Raw genomic sequence first — 23,483 nt, 5'->3', positions numbered from 1 at the left:
TTGGTTGAGGATGTAAACTTTTCCTTTGGTTCTTAAAGCATGTTTGATATTCTGTGTTTGAGTAGGGTAGAAGCCCTAGGCGAGTGACTCACCATAGGTGTTGGGGCCTAGAAACTATGGCTTCTAGGGATCCTATGGTTGGAGGTTAGAGCCTTGTGTAGGATGACTCCAATTGTGAGTTAATTAATAAGTGAAAACATAATAATAAAACAAATTGTGTTGGGGTTGGGTTTCATATACACTAAACAAGAATTGTGGAGGTATTGTTGGAGTACTCAAGAAAGGGACATCCTACTTGAAACTATAGGTCCCTAATCCAGGTGGTTAAATCCCAACATTACTTGGTTGTACCTATCCTCATTGGAGTACTTAGGGAAAGGAGTTATGTGCAACAAGATGACCTTAAGCCCAAGTTGTTGATCCCAACACATTGGGAAGGTACAATGACACTCACCTAGATGAAGTTATAACCATTCACTCTTTCTTTTTCCTTGGTAGTCCTTGGTGATCTATGGATTTTACATTTTTCTTTACTATTTTCTTCTTTTGGGACTAAAAGCCTTAGTTTCAGTTTAGGCCCCTTTGGATCATGGTTTTGTCTCCTAGCTTGGGGGATGTTTCTTTAGGGTCCACATGGTTGGGTGGCAAAAACTTGAGGCTTGTTTGTGGCTTAGCAATGGATTTATTCTTGAAGATGCTTGGATAATGCTTATGTTACTATGAAGATGTTTCATATTATATTGCACTTGATGTAATCTTGTAAATAAGAAATTATTGATGAAGAAAGCAGAGTAAAGGGAATGAGTAGATAGGAACAATGAATGCACATGGGGATTTGTAATATGAAAAATGGTAGGTTTGTTATCTCTCTCTTGAAAATATAATCTTGATAAATTCTTTGTGAAAATCTCTTGATGTTATGTTTCAATCATTCAATAAGAGTCATGTTTCACTTTGCATCTATGTTCCTTATTTAATATGTAAATCATGTTATTATTAATGCATGGATATGAGTGCATCTTTAAAGTAGGTTATATGTTTTAAATTAACCAACTAAGATACTCAAAGGAAATTAATCTAATGGTTAAAATGTTAGGGAATCTACTAGACACTGTATTGTTTTAAAAAAACAAAACAAAACAAGCTTGCACCACATAGTTGATTTAGGCTTAGTCTTGTCAAGTTTCCTAGTGGGGCATTACAACATATGCTTAATGTGTATACGAATGATGTAATAGCTCTTAGATTCTTATGGATGAAAAATGAGGCAATTTGATGTGCTTATAAAGGATTTGGAATAAGCTTTCTCTTGCTGACCAATTAGGAAATCAAAATAATTTCTCAGATCAACCTTGATACAAGGGCTAGAAAGGGGACCCAAAGTAGATCACATGTTAGGGAGGCACTATGTTGCTAACCAAGATAGGGACACATTATGTCCCTGACTAGGGATAGGGATGAACTTCATCCCTAACCTTAAGGACCAAAAATTCTTGAAATTCCCCTTTGGTCCCAGAACAAGTGTTGATTTTGAGAAATTAGGTACAAATCTCAAGAAGAATCCCATTTCATTGTGGAAAAGATTTTTTTGTGGTTGTAAGATAAAAAAGGTGGATCCAAGTGGATAGGTTGTACCTTGAGGTTTTTGCCATAGAATAGGAAGACCCATTTGGTCCTACCTCAATTCCATCTATTATTATCATGGTCTGCAGAATAATATATTTTATTCTTAAAAGACTACATATTTACAACATTTTAATTTTAATAAAATTGTACTCAGTCTGGATTCACCAAAATGTAATAGCAAGAATTCAATTTTTCTCAAGTTCAACCAATTAATTCCTACTTTAGTTATCCTAGGATCAAGGTAGCTTTTAACACTACTTAATACACATAAAAAATCAAGATAGATCTTAAAGTAATTTAAAAATAAAAAAATAAAAAAATTTATTTGATAGATACATTAGAAAATGGAAATTAGAAACAAAATTTGAAAAGGAGATTTAAAATAAAGAATGAACAAATAAAAGTAGCACTAAAAGCTTAAGTCTTTTCCTTGGAGGTGAACACACTTATCATGTCATTTGTTGACCTAGAACCCTATATAAATTTTAGAAATTGTGTTGTTTAGGTTAACTAGCTCACTTGAAATTTATTCTATTAGACATGATAGCACACTAATAATATTCTAGATAGGAAAATTGATAAATAAGTATAGTGAATGAGAATATCTACATTACATTAAATTAATATACATAGATAAATAGTGAACATGAAAGAACTTGTACAACTTTATGTTATTGAGTTAAATATTAGAATACCCACAAATATAAGTCTATAAGAAAAGTGTTAGGCACTATTTTAAAGCTTTCATTTAGATCAACTCCTTATAATGGTCTTTTAATTTTCCTAGAAAAAAGATTTATAAATGATATTATATAGTGACTGATCCCAATGACGATGACCCAGTTAATCCACGCCCGGGCACTCTGCGCCACGCTGTCATTCAAACTGAGCCACTCTGGATCATTTTCCAAAGAGATATGGTCATTCAGCTAAAGCAGGAGCTTATTATGAACAGCTATAAGACTATTGATGGTAGAGGAGCCAACGTTCATATAGCGAATGGAGCTTGCATTACAATACATTATGTGAACAACATCATCGTTCATGGAATTCATATCCATGACTGCAAACCAACGGGAAATGCAAATGTGAGAAGCTCGGCAACCCATTACGGTTATAGAAGTATGAGTGATGGAGATGGGATGTCCATATTAGGATCAAGCGAAATATGGGTAGATCATTGCTCATTTTCAAGCTGTACAGATGGGCTGATCGACGCCACTAGAGAGTCCACTGCAATCAACATATCAAACAGCTTTTTCACTCACCATGACAAGGTGCCTAACTACTTATTTCCTTGGTCATATCTTCATTTTTCTTTACAGTATCTTAGGATAAGGTACTTAAAGCCCATTATCAGACATAAATCATGAATTGATGCTGGTTACTATTAAGTTATCAATAACAAAAGCTATTGCTTGAGTTGAACATTTAGTGTTGTTTTGCAGGTGATGCTCTTGGGACACAGTGACGACTATACTGAAGACGTTAAAATGCAAGTGACAGTTGCATTCAACCACTTTGGAGAAGGGCTTGTTCAGCGCATGCCCAGGTTTGGATAAAATCTTTTGTAGAATTCTCTACTACTTACTAAGCTAGATTTATTCTGCCTGTTTGCTATCTAACCTTAAACCTTAGAAAAATGTGTTATTGTGATGCAGATGCCGACATGGGTATTTTCATGTGGTGAACAATGATTATACCCATTGGGAAATGTATGCAATTGGTGGCAGTGCGAACCCCACCATTAATAGCCAGGGCAACAGATTCCTAGCCTCTGACTCCCAGAAGGAGGTAAAAGATTTATATACATCACGTATCTTGAATCTTTAGTATACAAAGGATGTAGAGTAATTATAGTAAGGGGAATATGCAGGTGCCAAAGCATGAAGATGCACCAGAAGCCACTTGGAAGAACTGGAATTGGAGATCTGAGGGAGATCTTATGTTAAACGGGGCGTTCTTCAGAGCATCAGGAGCAGGAGCATCCTCAAACTATGCAAAAGCATCGAGTGTGGCGGCAAGACCATCGTCAATTGTGGGCTCAATCACTGCAACTTCGGGTGTTCTCACCTGCAGAAAAGGTTCCCGCTGTTAGACCAAAATAAACATGCATTATAGACAAACTGTTAGGAATCCCTCGATTCTATAGTTGACCAGCGGGAACACAACGAATGATGAATCTGTCTCTCTCCGACAGCATGATCCTATATAGCCAAGGGCTGGTAGTTATTAAGCCAATAGGCTTATATGTGGGAGCTTTGCTCCCGGTTTTTGCAAATTCCTACCGGAAAATTGTCAGCCTCACTGAAAAATTTTGCCCTCACAACAAATTCCGATCCCAATAATGTTTCTATTCTTATCCTTTCATTTCTTTCCTTGAAATGCCCTCCTCCTCCATCGCTGTCGCGTTGTTTTTTCCTCTTTCCTCTTTGGTAGCTGTTTCACAATTTCATTGTCTTCATTCCGCAATGGTCATAGTAGCTATCAATTGAAAGCTTTATTTTGTTTTTTCCTTTTACATTCAGCATTTCACCGATCAAGGTTTGATTGATCTCAGTTATAATCTGTTCAACGTACCCATTTCCCCATTTTTCCATCCGTCCAGACTCTGTATTTCAACAACAATCGCTTCAGCAGGGCATTGCCGAAAGAATTTGTTACGAATTTGCTTTCTGCTACAACTCAGTTGTTCTATCTTCAGCACAATTATCTGACCCAGGTTAGCATAAATCCTTCCGCAAAGCTTTTCATGTAAGTTATCTCTGCAATTGCGGGCTTATTGTGCAGGAAAATATGCTTATTTGTGGGCGCACCCAGGCATTTTATTGTTTTTTCATTGTTTTTTGGTTCAGATGATAGGTTTGTTGGGTTTGTTACAGATTGATCTCACCCGCTACATAGATGTAATCCATAGATCCATAGATGCAATTTAAAAATTAAATAAAAGTATCATATTTTTATTTAAGAAAATATTGTGGTCATGAAGGAGATTGTATTTGCATGGCAAAGGACATGTATATATTGTTTCATAAACTTTGATTTCAAGGTAAAACTCTAGACAGTTCGACAACTGTGACTGCAAAATTTAAATACCCAAAGGGTTCCACGGGATGGAATGTAGCAGGATATATTGTGGTTAATCTGTCAATCCCCTTTCAAACTTTTTCTAAAGCATATGTGCAAATGTTTTAAACTGTGTTTTTGTCAATGCTGATCAAACTGGTCCAAATTGTGAACAGTCACAGTGATATTCGAGTTCACTTAGGCCCCGTTTGGTTGGAGAAGATGAATTTTTCTCATAACCAGGTTATCTGATAACCGGGTTTTCGAAAACCTGGTTATGTATTTTAGGAAGATAGTTGGACCGTTTGGTTGACACGGAAGATGAATTTTCAAATCCATATTCTGGGTTTGGTTGCCAATTTAGAAATTGGAATTGGAACAGAATATGACTAGGAATATCTTTTTGTTGCGTTTGGTTGTTCATTTTCTAATTGGAATTGGAATTTGATGTAAATTTTTTTAATCTTATTTAATTAGTGAAACACAAGGATTAGAATGAGTAAAGTATTAATATTTATGATTTAATTTATTTATAATTAGAATACATTATTATTATTTTTTATTCTTGAATATTCACAGTTTTATTTTGTTAGTCAATAATAAATAAAATGATTATTATTTTTTATTTTAATTCTATTTATTAGCAAAGAAAAGTAAAAAATAATCATACATGCAATCATTTGTACGAAGTTATTTTTTGTCCCATTGTTGGAAATTGTGATCATATATATTATATATTTTTGAAAAATTGTGTAAGACAAATTTATCGTCGAATTGAATTTATTGTCAAGTTCATCCGAACTTCATAATTGTCGAACTCGAATTGAAACTTGAACCTTGTGACTTAGCCGCTAAATATGTGTGTTTGTGTCCTCTCTCTATCCCTCCCTGTGTTTGTGTTCATCCACGTGATTTGGCAGAAGGATTGGACACAATAAATGTTGTTTATGCAGATGAATTATTGCCTACACTATATGAGAATTCTCGCATCTCTTAAGACTAGTTGCCGACACAGAGAGGGATTGTGAGGCGTGTTGTGGCTCTTGGTCGGTATCTTCAGAATCCATTGGCCATGGTTGCAACATTATATAGTCTTGGCAAAGAAATATTATCATTGAAGCTTCATTCACTGGAACATTTCCTTACTCCAGATGAAAAGTATGAAGTTGTTGAGCAGGTAATAGTTACAACAACCAACTGTAGAGGCTATGAAGCGACTTGTCTTTATAAATGCTATTGGTTTTTTTAAGGGTTAGAGGGAATGGACAAGCAGCATCCGAAAACCATGTTATGGATCCATTGGATGATACTAGAATTCATCCAAAGTCATATGAATTTGCCAAGAAAATGGCTAAGGACATATATTGTGAAGAAGCTGGACATGATATAGATGATATGGATGAGGAAACACAAGAAATGGTTGTTGAGCATGTCAAAAAATATCCTGATCTGTTAAATGCCCTTGATATTGATGAATATGCTAGAAGTGTGGAGCAATGGACATCCAATAAAAAGCAGGAAACCCTTGCTGACATAAAGAGTGAATTGTTACATGGATTTCAGGATTTGAGATCGCCATATAAAGAGCCATCCCAGGATGAGGAATTTTATCTGCTGACTAGAGAAAATGAAGAGACCCTGTTAATGGGAAAAATTGTCCCCGCAGAGTCCAAAATCATCGTATAATTTGTGATCTGGAATCAAGCTTGATATGAATAATATTGAAAGAGGAGCTTTCTGATGATCTAGATATAGATCCTTTAGAAAAAATTGCAGAAGACAGCATCCTTACCTGTTGGGTGAAAACTATGACAAAAGTGAAGTACCTAGTTGAGTTAACTTGCAAAGAGAGTTCACTAAAGAATGATAACTATCAAGGTGAATAGGATAAGGATAAGGAGGTTAAGGATCCATATTTTGCGGAAGAGGATTCCATTTCACGAAGTGAACAAGAGAATGAAACCATTAAGTTCCTAACAGATAAAGAGCCAGGGGAGAGTATTATCCGTCCAAGCTTGAAAGGCCCTACTCACTTGATTCTAACACTGAACATTTTCAATGGAGTTTATGCACACAAGGATATTGTGGAGGGAGGAAAAGACCAAAAGTATTTTGCTAGCTATCTTCGACTTGGAAAATACTTTCAATTGGGGAGGAGACATTTGAAGATCTTGATGAGGTCATAGACAGATATATATTCAAGAGAGGATAAGATATTTCAGTATTTCGTTCTACTGTTTGGTGAGTCATAAAACACACATTAACAGACACCTTTCTACAGATGCAGGAACACACAAGCTCCTCTCTCTCTCTCTCACTCTCTCCCTCTCTCCCTCCATCCCCCCTTCTTATCCCGCACTCTCTGCCCCTCTATGTATCTCTCCCTTTTAATAAATTTATTAAGTTAGTTAATTATTCAACAAAATATGCAACTAAAATTTTACGTGAAATATTATATAGGAAAAAATATACCATTTTACATTCACATACATTAAACATTTGATGATAACTTTAACAAGAAAAATGATGCTTTGTTAATAATTGCTCTTAAAAAATGTGGAATTTTGGCAACATAGATTTTACATGCAATTTTAAAAAAAAGATCATGAAAATCATTAATCATATAAATCATATTTTAACATCATGAAATTCTAATAATGAATTTCACATAATTACTACAATATGAAAACTTGCTAACTTGATAGAACAATATCCATGATTTGATGGTGGTGTGAAAACACATCGTTAAACACAAAAATACTGAGAAATCCACGATGTATGCCTTTATGCCCCACATTCGACAACACACTGTTACATACGAAAACACTGAAAAATCCACGATGTATGCCCTTATGCCCCACATTCAACGGCAACCCTCTCATGCTGCTCAATCTTCCCATTACTATTTGTATTGTTAGATGGTCAATCCTGCATATATGAACTAAACATTCTTGAAAAATTAAAACTTGATTTTTTTTTTAATGGAATACACCAAGGAGTGGCATCAAAAATATTGATCATTTACAAACACAGTAAACAATCATCAGATAGCTCATTTTTTATCAGCATGTGTGGTCTTGCAATATTAGCAAATCAAGAGCAATAAAAAAATACAAGAGAAGGACACTTTATCAATACCGTTGACAATCTTGTCAAGAAGCACGTACATAGGAAACCAAATTGTGGAAAAAAAAAATAAGAAATTTTAAAAATATCCAAGCAAATTAGGAATATACATATGACATGGGACAAAATCATGACTTTACAATCATCTACCAAAAATCCTCAATACTTTTGATAATCTTATCAATGAGAACATACATAGGAAATCAAATAGGGACAAAAAGACAAAAAAATAAAAACATATGCAAGCAAATTAGGACTATAGATATAACATAGGACAGAATCATGAACTATACAATCATCTAGCAAATCACATTTCTATATGCTTTCAAGTTCTACAATTGAGCATTCATCATTTGCCACTCCTTGTGTATTCCACGTATGTATGGTTCAAATATAACTCTAATTAACAATGCAATGAACAACTATACCAAACGTTTAGGAGATCATAAACTACGTGTTGTGAGAGATCAATGCAATACCATTAAACAAAGCCAACTAACCCTCTGGAATTATTTCACATGCCAATCATGTGAATGCCAATGAAATGAACAACTAAACTATGTACTGACCAATGCCAATCATGTCAATGAAATGAATGACTAAACTATGCATATATCAAGTATGTATACATACATACATACATGCGTGAACATACATATGCACAGACATATATACATACGCACATACATACATGCATACACATGTACATACATGTGTACATACATACGCATGTACATACATACATATGCACATACATACACACATACATACATACATGCTTAGCAAAATAGTAAAAATGTGCTCAGTAATGATTTCCAATATAGTGTTGTGACAGATCAATGCAATACCATTACACAAAGCTAATTAACCATCTGGAATGACTTCACATGCCAATCGTGTGAATGCCAATGAAATGAACAACTATCCTGCGTATTGGCCAATGCCAATCATGTCAATAAAATGGATGACTAAAATATGCATAGATCAAGTTTGTATACATACGTACATACATGTGTGTACATACATATGCACATACATACATACATACGTACATACATATGCACATACATACATGCATACGTACATACATGTTTGTACATACATACATACACATATACATATATACATGCTTAGCAAAATAGTAAAAATGTGCTCAGTAATGAGTTCCAGTATAGTGTTGTGAGAGATCAATGCAATGCATAGATCAAGTATGTATACATGCGTACATACATGTGTGTACATACATATGCACATAATACATACATACGTACGTACATACATACATCTGTGTACATACATACTGTTTGTTTCAAATCTATTTAGCAAAATAGTCAATATGTGCTCACTAATGAATTCCAGTATAGTGTTGTGACAGATCAATACCACTGAAATGGACAACTAAACTTTGTAACAGTTTCTTGCCACTAATGAGTTCTAGTATAGTGTTGTGAGAGATGAATGCAATACCATATAAATAGAGCCAATTCATAAGCTATGTATAGATCAATGGAAATCATGGCTTTTATCTAGACATAATCAATATGTGCTCAATATGTGCTCAATAATAAAATTTACAAGTATATCACTAGCTTTTATCTATACATAGCTGACCTATACATAGTTTATCATGGTTCTATTTCTATCTGCTATCTGCTTAGCATAGTCAATAGATGTGGTAACTATTTGTTTCAAATCTATTTAGCAAAATAGTCAATATGTGCTCACTAATAAATTCTAGTATGGTGCTATGAGAGATCAATACCAGTGAAATGAACAACTAAACTTTGTAACAGTGTCTGGCTGTTTGTGTCAAATCTGTTTAGCAAAATAGTCAATATGTACTCAATAATGAATTCCAGTATGTGCTCATGTGATTACTTGTATATATCATAATGCCAATCATAATAGCAAAACATGGCAATCATGCTTTTATCTATACATAGTTGACCTATACATAGTTTATCATGGTTCAAATCTGTTTAGCAAAACAGTCCAATACATGCTGTAACAATTTGTTTAGAATCTGTTTAACAAAATAGTAAATATATGCTCACTAATGACTTCCAATATAGTGATGTGAGAGATCACTACTTAAATAGTAAAAATGTGCTCAATAATGAGTTCCAATATAGTGATGTGAGATTAATATAGTTTCAGTTTAGTGCTATTAGAGATTAATGCAAAACCATTGAATAGAGTAATAATGCAGCATAAGTCATTGCAATCCAGTCAGTAGCCGAAATAGCTAAATGGTACCAAATGTCATTGCAATCCACTCCACTCTCTCCACCTCATCCATCATCAAGAACCCTTTGGCTCTTTCATGTTGAAGCACGAAGGTATCATGTGCTTTCACAAAAATTGCTCGACTCAATTCAGGGACAGCTTTGAGAGTAGTATATGCAGCAGTCAAAATATTATCATCTTCAGATTTATCCACTTTTACAATCTGAGGCTTAATGAGGCCATCTTTCAGTTCCTTCAGAGTTTCGCATATCACATCCAATGATGCAGCCAAAGATGTCTTCTTCCTCTTTCCCCTCCTTGATGATGATGGTGGAGGAGTCCCTCTAGCACTTGCACTCGACTGATTGGAATGATATAACTCTTCATCAATATCTGGTTGGCTGTCAAGAGGTGTACCACAATTGGTATCATCCTCATCAAGCACATTAAATGCATCGTTCATAGGGTTCCCTTCTTTAGCATCAAGGGGTGTTGTAGATGCGAACCCTTCAGCAATGTCATTACCGACAATTACAGCCAACTCATTGAAATATTGGAAAGGTGACCTCTTATACATTTTTGCATTTTTGAATTCTCTCCTCTACATATAAGCATTAATAGATGGATTAGGTTGTAAGTTTTTCATTATTAAAATAAGAAGGGAAAATTTCTTCAATGAAAAGAGTACAAAGATCATCCTACCTTCAAAAGGTCATCCCACACTGAATCCTCAGCATCCACAGTTTGAGTTTCTTCATTCCAAGCTAACCCACTTGTATTTTTCAAGTCCTTCATTACTTTATATCCTACTTTCCATGTTTTTATCTTATTCTTAAAATGATCTCGTGACAGATTCGAGTTCATCGTTGCATTGAATGTCCTCTCTATCGCAGTCCACGCCTCTTTTTTAAACCCACCTTCACCTTTCCGTCCGAGATGGACTTGTTCAAGGAGCAAGTCTAAAAACTTGCGTTCCATCGATTTTGTCCACATTTTCTTCTTTGAAGAAGAAGATTTGTTGCTCACAGTGAGGGATCCATCTATATCACTCAAAGTAATGGGAGAACACATCTGGTTCACATGATCAGATCCGTCCATGCTCATCATGAGCTCGGTATATGCCATTGTGTACTCCTTCCTGTATTTCATTTAAATTTGAAGTAGAAAATCTTTAACTATCAATTTGTAATACGTCATAATGGAACAAGGCTAACATATTGAATAGGTAAACGTATTACAATTTAAAGTAATCATACAACTAAAATTGAAAGTTATTGCTCTTTAAATTTAAATGGAATGTAGCAAGCAGTAACATCAGAAAAATAGGATTTTCAACGAATTCGTTGTTCTCTTCCTACTAGTGGGCTTATGATCTTCATAATTTGGTACTCCTTTCTGTATTTCATTTAAAATTGAAGATGATAAACTTTAAATATCATTTTTTAATACATCCTAATGCAATGAGGCTAACATTTAATAAACTTGAAAGAATTTAACTAAAGATGATACACATTTTAAGCAATAATTGATGATAACACATCAACATCAAAAAAACTACCAGTAAGACAAAATGGTGATATCAATGGCAAGTAAATAGTCATGAGCCCCATTATGAAGCATGTTATTGTACTTTCTCAATGCAAAGATGTATAATAATTGTGCTTTCTTGCATTTAAATCAATGTAATCTATATTTCAAGTTAAATTGTGTATTGTAGATATGATCAACAATTTTTGTACATAATGTAGGTGTGAAATTGAAAGTTAATGTTCTTTTTATTTAATTAGAATGTAGCAAAGACTGATATCAGAATAACAAAATCACACACCATCATTGTATATGCATACATCAATTTAATCATATAAAGCACATTGCCTTCTAATAAATCATTTATTCTCGAGATCTATAATCTTCCCACATCCTATTTGCTATATCTTCTCAAAATTGGTCCCACTCATTTCTATCCTCCTGAGACAACCCATATGTCTCAAGCAGTGGCACCTCTATCCCATCACGATCATCTTCCTCTTCAATAGCTTCTTTCGATGGAAGGCCATCCTCTATCGTAATGAAATTGTGAATTATGCAACATGCTAAAACAATATAGGATTGTGTCATGATATCATAAGACGTTGCATGTCTTAAGATTGGAACACACTGCTTCAGAATACCAAATGTACGTTCTACTGCATTTCTAAGAGAGGAGTGTCGATGGTTGAACAACTCATGTGTAGAGTTTATTGGGTTTTCTCTTGACCACTCTTTCAAGTGGTAGCGTGTACACCGATAAGGAGCAAGAAATCTAGGTGCATTTGGATATCCAGCATCCACGAGATAATATTTTCCTATATAAAGAAAGTATATTGTCAATACTTGAACCATTTAGCATAACCTTGAGTATATTAAAATGTGATTTGGCTTACCAGGGGGAACTACAAGTGGATCTGATCTGGAAAGAGCTGAGGCTAGAACACGGCTATCTGCAGCAGAGCCTTCCCAACTAGCAAGGCAATACTGAAACTTACAACCAAAGGAGCAGACACCCATAACATTTTGCGATAGGTTCCCTTTTCTATCACGATATTTACCTTGTATGTCGACATCAACTCGCACTGGAATATGGGTACCATCGATGGCTCCAATGCAATCCTGTGGGATATGATACACTGATCAAATGTATGCTCAAGTAATAATAAGATAAGGACAACATTCTAGACAATAAACTTGTAATAATGTGTGATTTACCTTGAAGAATGGTTCAAAACGATCCTTCCCACTAATTTCAGGAGGAGTGCCTGGACTAGGTGGTATGAAGTAATCTCTGTGAAGGGCTAAGATAGCCCAAAAAACCTTGTGGAAGTACCGACTGACTGTCTCTCCTGAGTGCCCAAAGTTATGGGCAATCTTGCGGTTCCTTAGATTGTGCCCAAGGGTGTGGAGGAACATCACTAGTTGTTCCTCTAACTTCAAGTGGATCGTATCTCTCAAGCTTCCTTTCAGCCTCAAAATATGAGCTAGAGAAAAGAAGGCTGCCCTACTCATCCGAATCTGATCATGACAATCCACCTCATTCGAATGAATAATGTCTCTACAAAAGGAATTTCCTTTTCTTATTAGTTTACCCATTTGACTACCTTCTCGGGCTACCAGTACTTTGGCTATGCCAACAAAAGCAAAAAGAATTGTGAGAATGCAGGTGTATGTGGTCTTCCTAACTATGCTTCCTTGGACCTCTATACTCTCCATAGGATCCATCAGTGACCTGAAAGGTGGACAATTTAAACACTATCAGTTATGAAATATCAACTATCACCTATCGAGATACAACATGATTATTTGCTAGCCTCATTGCATTAAGAAGTCAATTATTTATTCAAATACAACAAGGAGTACCAACTACTGAGGATCATAAGCCCATAAAGAACAAATTACAATGTGTCATTATACTCCATGTAATCTATCTATACCAATGAAAGCATAATATTGATTCCATTTGTCTATATGTATAAACACATGTATGTATATATGTATGTGCACACACATGTATGTATGCATGTATGTACGTACACACACATGTATGTATGTGTGTATGTACATACAGACACATGAATGTATGTATGTATGTATGCATGTATGTACGTACACACACACACACATGTATGCATGCATGTACGTAGACACACACATGTATGTATGCATGCATGTACGTACACACACAAGTATGTATGTATGCATCTATGTACGTACACACACACACATGTATGCATGCATGTACGTAGACACACACATGTATGTATGCATGCATGTACGTACACACACAAGTATGTATGTGTGTACGTACATACACACACATGTATGTATGCATGTACACACATGTATAAATGTACAGACACATGTATGTATGTACACATACACATGTACAAACTATAACTTGAATTTGGGCTTTTATGAATGTGTTTTAATAAATCGTCGGGTCCGCTGAAACTGAGGCTCGTCTTTTAGAAGATGAAAAGTAGCATAGTTGACAATGGGAATAGAGTTTCTTTCTGCATTGATCTATGCATAGTTTGAAATCATGGCTTTTATCTATACATAGTTTATGACCTCATAAGTATGTTGAATGATTTTGCATGGATCAATACATACTTGATATATCCATAGTTTAGTTGTTCATTTCATTGGCATGATTCACTTTGATTAATGGTATTGCATTGATCTCTCACATCACTATACTGGAACTCATTGGACTATTTTGCTAAACAGATTTGAACCATGATAAACTATGTATAGGTCAACTATGTATAGATAAAAGCATGATTGCCATGTTTTGCTATTATGATTGGCACTATAATATATACAGGTAATCACATGATCACATACTGCAATTCATTATTGAGCACATATTGAGCACATATTGATTATGTATAGATAAAAGTCATGATTGTGATTGATCTATACATAGTTGATCCATACATAGTTTATGATTTGGCTCTATTTAATGGTATTGCATTCATCTCTCACAGCAGTACACTAGAACTCATTACTGGCAAGAAAGTGTTACAAAGTTTAGTTGTTCATTTCACTGGTATTGATCTCTCACAACACTATACTGAAAGTCATTAGTGAGCATATATTGACTATTTTGTCAAACAGATTCTAAACAAACTGTTACAGCATATATTGGACTGTTTTGCTAAACAGATTTGAACCATGATAAACTACATATAGGTCAGCTATGTATAGATAAAAGCCATGATTGCCATGTTTTTCTTGATTCGCACTATGATATATACAGGTAATCACATGAGCACACACTAGAATTCATTATTAAGCACATATTGAGCACATATTGATTATGTATAGATAAAAGCCATGATTGACATTGATCTATACATAGTTGATTCATACATAGTTTATGACTTGACTCTATTTAATGGTATTACATTCATCTCTCATAGCAGTATAATAGAACTCATTACTAGCAAGAAACAGTTAGAAAGTTTAGTTATTCATTTCACTGGTATTGATCTCTCATAGCACTATACTGGAATTTATTAGTGAGCACAAGTTTATGACTTGGCTCTATTTAATGGTATTTCATTCATCTCTCACAACAACATACTCGAACTCATTACTGGCAAGAAATTGTTACAAAGTTTGGTTGTTCATTTCACTGGTATTGATCTCTCACAACACTATAGTGGAATTTATTAGTGAGCACATATTGACTATTTTGCTAAATAGATTTAAAACAAATAGCCAGAAACTGTTACAAAGTTCAATTTTTCATTTCACTGGTATTGATCTCTCACAGCACTATACTCGAATTTATTAGTGAGCACATATTGACTATTTTAAAAACAGATTTGAAACAAACAGTTACCACATATATTGACTATTTTAAAAACAGATTTGAAACAAACAGTTACGTTTGAATGAACCAAAAAAACTTAAAAAAATCCAGTATGCAAAGGTGGGTGTGAGAGGAGAACCGTTTACCGCCGCCGCTATTCAAAGTGGAGAAGAGAAATCACAGAAAATGCCACGGCCATAGGAAACCATGGCCACAGAAAACCCACAAACCAGAAACCCTCGCAAACCACGGCCACAGAAAACCCACAAGCCCAGCAAATGCAGCAAACCAGAAACCCTCGCCTTCGCACAATAGAGCACGAAAACAATACAATCGTCGTCTTCCAAAAACCCAATTTGTTCTTCCAAAAACCTAAGGCAGATTCGGCAGACCTGACGATTTATTCAAACGCATTCATAAAAACCCAAAACCTGGTTTTCATTTCAACTTCCACCTATTTCTTGGAAGAAATTTCTTCCAATTTTTTAGCGAAATTGGCAGACGAAACCCGAAATCGGGTTATGTGTTTGATGAACCAAACACCACCGTTTTCTTCCATAACCCGGTTTTGGCACTGAAAACCCTATTCCGCGCCCGGTATTCCTGTAACCAAACAGGGCCTTAATGATGGTAGAACCTTATGGCAGTTTAGATCATTGAAGAATATGATATTTCACTGTGGCACAATTGATAAATGGCCACTATTACCAATTCAATGAGGTACTCGCATTCAATTAGAAGTTTCATTAGTTAACATGGATAGTTTCAAGGAATACAGGTTAAAATACCACAACGTAGATAACAAAGATCCGCTTTGTTCGGTTTGATTTTTTTATTACTTTCTTAAAACGACAATAAAGCAGAAGAAGATCTGCTTTATTCAGTTTCATTTTTTTCATTTCTTTCTAAAAGCAAACAAATACATGATTTTTATTAAATAGAGATTAGATAAAATATGATAAGATTAGATGACATTTAATAAATATGATAAGATTAGATAAAATATTGAAATATATTGAAGCATATGAAAGAAGAATATATATAAAAAGCTATAAATATAGGTAAAAGTCATTACATTGAGTTTATATGGATAAAAACATTGTTCTTATTGTTGATATTTATGTTATATTTTTTGTTATATAAGTAGATTTCTAAGTGCTTATTTGATTACTATGTTAAAAAAAAAGATTATAGATAAAACTTTAAATTTAATAAAAAATTACATTTCTATGAATCTATGAATTGTATAGTATTTTCTAAGTTGTGACTATTGATTCTTCTATATAATTTCTAGAGTGATTGTTCAGAAGGAGCTAATATTAGCTTCATGATTAAAATAGATAGTAAAAAAATGAGCTAATATAAGCACACCACAATTAGATTGTGTACATAGGTACTAAATGGATTCATTCATATATTACAGTTAGTCAAACATATTTATATTCTCATTTGTGTGGACTTAACTCAGTCATATATATTAGAGTTAGTTAAACATATTTTCTACCATGAACAAGGAATTGAATCAATTGTTATTATATATAAATAAATATATTACTGACTTGTTAGTTTTGCTAAAACAAAATGTACAAATAAAAAATATAGATAAATTATATTTTTATATGAATTTATACATTGAACTTCAACAATATATCACAAATATATTTATTCAATAGTTATTGTAGTTTTAATATTTTATTAATGTTTCAAAATTTAATTGTTTCATTTAGATATTGAATATTTAATTTCTAGTTTTAAGGATAGAATATGCACATATGTACTATTTTTATTTTATTTTATATTTATTTAAATGATAAAATATTTTTAATGAAATAACATACTATTATGCTCAAAATATTCACGGATATTTTGTCCAATAAAAACTTTCCTTAATGGCGAAAATCATTGTGCAAGATTTTTTTAATTGCTAAAGTTTCTAATCACATTTCTTGATCTAGAGTTTTTCAATTCTTCAAGTGCAACATATAAGCAATTTGTACAACATTACAAAAAAAAATCCAAAAGTGGACATCTGTTATAGCATATAGGCCAAATTGTACATGTCTGTTTGCATGGTATTGACATTTCATAGTTAAGATGTTAACCAATGTTCTGTAAAATGATATTTCCTTTTATCCTTTCTTGATGATGGTGAAGAAGTCAATTTGGTGTTGTCAATTCTACAATAAGTAGGAGCTTTTCACCATTTATTTCTCATTTTAATATTTAAAAATTCATAGTTTCACTATCAATTTACAGGAGACTTTGTTAAACATAATGGCATTTCCAAATTCTCAAACGGAGCGAGATAATAGTGCATCTCCTCCCTACCAGCAAAGGAGATTTGTCAATCTGGTATGTTCATTTCGTTACCTCTTTTCATTTACTCTCTCTCTATCTACATATGTTTATAATTTCATACATTCATGTCTTTAAACTATTTCTTTACCAACATGCAAATTTTTCCTTCAATGTTTTAAAAAAAAATGTCCTAAAATGTATTGTGCAAGAGACTACTTCAAACATATTGGCATCTCGAACGTCTCCACAATGGGTACCTAATCAAGCATCTCCACCTTATCAAAAATCACTAAATGTGACTATTGTATGTTAACATCTACCTCTATCTCTCTATTGCATGTTATTCTACTTATATTTACCTATATTGTTAGATACTATATTTCCATGTTTCTTCATAAACAATTATTTTTATGACTGTACAATATACATATTCTCCTTATTCATACCTACATTGTCATTGAATAGGACACTAGATCAACCATACTCAGCTCTCCACAATCTCAACATGGAGGAACTATGACTGCATCTCCACCCTATCAACATCGAAGAATAGCCAATATTGTAAGTTCAACTTCCATTATCTGACTATGTCTCTTTATATTTATAGCCATCTCTAAAATTACATGCTTAAATCATAAAATGACACTTATGTTTTAAAGAAAACTATTCAAACAACTTCTATGTAGGAAACTCCTTCAAATGTATTTTGTAATGTCCCCATTCTTTTGACAGGCCATTGAGAGTCAAATTCTAGCCATCCTCATTCGCTAGGCTAGAATTAATCAATTAATAAAGGGGATAATTAAATAATGCATGACTTAGCCCAAAAAGCTAATGTTGGGAGATTAAAAATTATAACTCAAAGATATAACTTAAGTTGGGGCCCTTTCAAGTTATTAAGTCGTTTCTCCTAGGCAACTAAATGTGGGGGTCATTTAATAATTAATACAACTTATAATATTTTCCTAAGTTTCCAATGAGGAATCTTCTGTAGGCTAGAAATTTTATTTAAAGGCTTCGAATATGGGTTTGGAGGATTCATTGAGCCAAGTTATTATTATTTTACAATCTGCAATTTGTGTGCAACTTCTCAGGACGAAACCCCTGGAAGGAAAATCTTCTGGACGAAACCCTAGGAGACTCAGCAATCTCATTACAGCAATCAAGTGCCTTGAATTACATACAGAGCGGACTGCTGGTAATGAATTTCAGGTGGATAAGGGAAAAAGAATTATTCAAGAAATAGTTTGAAGGGTTTAGGAGCAACTTAAAATAAAATAGCAGCACCTGTCGTATTTTATCTAAACTTCTAAGCGCATCAAGTCTACAAATCTGATTGATATGATCTTCACAAGGGTACTTGTTATTGTTTGATGGGGCCGGTCCTGGTATGATCATCTCATGCTATTATTGTTTATTTGTCTTTCCATAACAAATCGCTTATAAATAGCAGGGCATTTTCTACTGTGAATCTCTATAAGGGAAAGTTCTCTTCAAGCATGAAATTAATATCCATATTCTATCTGCAACTTTCTAATTCAATTAAGAGTTGTATTTTGGTTTTTGAAATTTGTGTGGGTGTGAATTCTGCAAATTTTGTAGCGTAGGATATTTCAGTTGTATCAAAGCTAGAGATCTTGCTAGCCTGTTGAGATTTCAACGTTGCATGTCAGTTTAGTGAGTTTGCATGTCAGTTTTGACAACTACCCAAATCTTGCATGTCATAATTTATGGTTGCATGTTGCTTCTAATCAGTTGCATGTCAAAATTTATGGTTGCATGCTACTTCTAATCATTTGCATGTTAGTTCTTGGTGAATTTGGTGGTTGCATGTCAAAATAAAGGAAATCTATGCACAGATATAACACTAGAAGTAGATCTGGGCATCAAGAAGAATCAAAAATCAGACTAGCTGAAGGTGAAATGGGTGAGAGAAGAGATGGATCACCACCTAGAAATTTAAAAAATCAAATGGATCAGTTTTTGACAACCTTTGCTCAGTAGAAACAACAGATGATGCAACAATTCCAAGATCGAATGATCATTGCTATGGGTCAATTGAGGATGGGTCGTTCTAGGTCTGAAAGATCAAGTAGTGTACCCAATTGGGCCAATAGTAGACATTAAAATTAGGATAGAGCAAGGTCTAATGCTATTAGAACAACAACTACACGATCTGATAGACCCCTATGCCCTACCTTCTTGCCTAGACAAAATGAAGAAGAGACAATACCAAATCAACCAGAGGTACAAACCCATATAACTAATAATGTGTTGGCTGCATATGTTGATTATATGGCACTTCTAAAACAGGTTAGAGAGTTAATGAATCTGAATCAGTTTATGGATCAGTGGAAGGAGAAAGCTAGATTCCACATGAACAGACAAGATAGAAGGCCTAGAGGACAGGGTAGATTTGGTACTCAGCCAGCTGAATATAAGGATGCATTGAACAAAATCCCTCTACCTACTTTTGATGGTAGTGGACAAATGAGTGCCAGATCTTGGATACACAAACTTGACACCTTCTTGTCTCTCAAACTGATGGAAGAAGATAAGGCCATTCAATTTGCCACAATGCATTTAGAAGGAGTAGTGTATGAATGGTGGCATCATGGGCTAGTCTCTCAAGATCATGCACTGATTCACTCTTATGAAGAATTTGTTAACAAATTGATTGCCCGATTTGACAGAAAAGATGTGGAAGTCTATTATAGGGAGTTGGCTCAGCTTAAGCAGACTAGTCATGTTGAAACATACATCAATGAGTTTCAAAAAATTGTTGTTATGGTCCTTGATATGATAGAAAGGCATGTTATAATGCTATTTGTTGAAGGCTTGAGTGACAGATTGTGTGGGTTGGTGAAGGCTCACAAGCCTAGCACATTACACGATGCCATAGGTCTAGCATTGGATTTGGAGACTGCACCTCCCTTCCAACCACAAAGGAAATTCTTTAGCAGTTCACAGTCAAAGCAAAAGAATTTCAGACCACAAAAGAACTTCCCACCAAAATCAAATCAGGAGTCCAGGAATGAACTTTGTAGGAAACAGTTATGTTTTAATTGCAAAGAACCATGGGAGCCTGGTCATCGTTGCCTTGGTAAAGGAAAGGTGCATCTAATTGAGGTTATTTCTAAAGATGAAGAACAAGAAGAACAGGATCATAGCATGGATGAGTGTTCTAATCAAGGAGATCTGCCTCAAATAGTTTTGGAGGACTCAACAACTAAGGAAACTCCATGCATTGTTACTCTATCTGGAGTTCCTCATACTAGACCTTTTAGACTAAAGGGGGTTCTTAATTGACAAAGGATGGTGTGTTTGGTTGATAGTGGAGCCACACATAACTTCATTGATGAAGGGTTAGTAATGAGGCGAGGGCTTCAGGTTGAGGAGTTTTTGGGATTCAACGTCATAGTGGCTGATGGTTTTCCATTGACTTGCACTAAGCTAATTCCCCAGCTCAGTATACAATTTGGTGACTACACTTTGATAGCAGATTTCTATGTGATTAATCTCAGTAATTTAGATGTTTTTTTGAGATTGGAGTGGTTGGAATCACTTGAACATTATGTTCAAGACTTTAAACAGATGCAACTGGAGTTTATGGTAAATGGGAAAAAGACAATACTTAAGGCAATGGCAGATGGTGGACCTAGGGTGGTGTCAGCTAGGAAGATGGAGGCCTTATTCAGGCATGGTGATGTAGATTGGGCAGCATAGTTTTTCATTTCTTCTAAACTGGACTCCAACAGAAAGCTAGATTACCATGTGGACATACAAACAGTGTTAGATAAACATAGTGCAATTTTTGGAGACATACCTCCTGGTAGGCCACCAGATAGAGGATTTGAACATGTGATTGAGATGGAAGAAGGTTCAAAACCTGTGATCACCACACCTTATCGGCACCCCCGTCACTTTAAGGAGGAGATTGAGAAGACAATTAAAGAGCTTCTTAGTATGGGTCATATCAGGCCTAGTTCAAGCCCATTTGCCTCATCGGTAGTTTTGGTTAAAAAGAAATATGGGACGATGCGCATGTATATAGATTACAGGGCATTGAATAAGAAAACTATTAAAAATAGGTATCCTATACCTAGGATCAATGAGTTGATTGATGAACTACACGAGGCCGTGTACTTCTCCAAAATAGATCTACACTCTGGTTATCATCAAATACGTGTCAGAGAAGAGGACATTCACAAAACTGCCTTTCGATTCCATTATGGGCATTTTGAGTTCTTGGTCATGCCCTTTGGACTCACAAATGCACCGGCAACATTTCAGTCTTGTATGAATCATGTGTTTCGAGAACAACTAAGGAAATTTTTTTTGGTTCTTTTTGATGATATCCTTATCTATAGAAGAACTTGGAGTGACCATTTGCAGCATTTGGACATGGTATTGGGAATTATGAAGGTACAGTCACTTTATGCAAAAGCCTCCAAGTGTGAATTTGGGATGACAAAGATCTTATATCTGGGGCATATCATTGGCGCTGATGATGTAAAAGTGCATCAAGAGAAGATTCAAGAAATTTTAGATTGGCCACCACCTAAAAACATATCTGAGTTGAGAGGATACTTAGGGCTATGTTCATATTATAGAAGGTTTGTGCATGGGTTCTCTCAATTAGCTTCTCCACTGACTAACTTGACTAAGAAGGGTGTGTTCTCATGGTCAAATGGTGCATAATTAGCTTTTGATAAGCTTAAGGATGCCATGAGCTCATGTCCAGTGTTGGCCCTACCAGATTTCACATAGCCATTTGTCTTAGAGTACGATGCATCTAGGCAAGGAATTGGTGCAGTGTTAATGCAGAAAAAACATTTGATCGCTTACGAGAGCAGAAAATTGAGGAACAATGAGAGACTTTATTCCACATATGATAAGGAAATGCTAGCAATCATGCATGCGCTGGCCAAGTTTAGGCAGTACTTGGTTGGGACTCATTTCATAGTGTGTACAGATCATAACAGTCTCAAGTATTTCTTGGAACAAAGGGATTTGAATGAGTGACAACAAAAATGGATAAGCAAGATTCAAGCCTATGATTTTGATGTAGAGTATGTAAAAGGAAAGAAAAATATTGTTGCAGATGCTCTCTCTAGGAAACTTGCCCTTTGTTCCCTCACAGAGATCGCAGCTGACTAGAAGACACAATTATTGGTTGAATATTCAAAGAATTATTTTTCTTGTGAACTTGTTGATGGTAAGGTGCAGGATGACAGATATGCAATGATGGATGATATTATCTATTTTAAAAATAGAATCTATCTTGTACCTGGTTCCAAATTGAAGAAGAAAATATTGGAGGCATTACATGATTCACCTATGGCAGGACACCCAGGTTTCTTCAAAACCTATCGTCATATTTTCCAAAGGTTTACCTGGAAAAGATTAAAGGATGATGTACTCCAACATGTTAGAGAATGCTTGATTTGCCAGCAAAATAAGTCAGGAAGCACATTTCCTGCGGGTCTACTACAACCCTTGTTGATTCCTAAGCAAAAATGGGAAGGGGTATCAATGGATTTTATCACAGGACTACCACGTGTGCAGGGGAAAGATTGTATTTTTGTGGTAGTTGACCGGCTCACTAAGTATGCACACTTCTTTGTTGTCCCTACTGACTCCTCAGCATTTTAGATTGCAAAGTTATTTTTCAGGGAGATCTTCAATTTGCACGGATTACCCAAAACCATTGTAAGTGATAGAGATAGAAAATTTATGAGTATGTTTTGGCAAGAATTGTTCAAATTGGTAGGAACTGAATTGACAC

General features: G+C 34.8%; 1 protein-coding gene across 1 annotated transcript; it reads left to right on the top strand.

Moving 5' to 3' along the window:
* Positions 1–2,449: 2,449 nt before the first annotated feature.
* LOC149565562 (putative pectate lyase 18) lies at positions 2,450–4,326 on the top strand. Its single transcript, XM_089817157.1, has 4 exons — positions 2,450–2,903; positions 3,075–3,178; positions 3,288–3,420; positions 3,503–4,326. The coding sequence occupies exons 1-4, from the start codon at positions 2,544–2,546 to the stop codon at positions 3,722–3,724; spliced, it is 819 nt and encodes a 272-aa protein (XP_089673283.1). The 5' UTR covers positions 2,450–2,543; the 3' UTR covers positions 3,725–4,326.
* Positions 4,327–23,483: the final 19,157 nt, after the last annotated feature.

This window comes from Cupressus sempervirens, chromosome 3 (assembly GCF_028749045.1).
Source record: "Cupressus sempervirens isolate cs-2001-9-10 chromosome 3, ASM2874904v1, whole genome shotgun sequence".
NCBI lineage: Eukaryota > Viridiplantae > Streptophyta > Pinopsida > Cupressales > Cupressaceae > Cupressus > Cupressus sempervirens.
The sequence above is the reverse complement of the archived record's forward strand: the minus strand, read 5'-3'. Positions and strand labels throughout refer to the sequence as shown.

Coding starts and splice junctions, on each gene's coding strand:
- LOC149565562 (XM_089817157.1), top strand. CDS start 2,544: ATGGTCATTCAGCTAAAGCAGGAGCTTATTATGAACAGCTATAAGACT. Junction 2,904..3,074: donor TTTTCACTCACCATGACAAG/GTGCCTAACTAC, acceptor GTTGTTTTGCAG/GTGATGCTCTTGGGACACAG. Junction 3,421..3,502: donor CCTCTGACTCCCAGAAGGAG/GTAAAAGATTTA, acceptor GGGAATATGCAG/GTGCCAAAGCATGAAGATGC.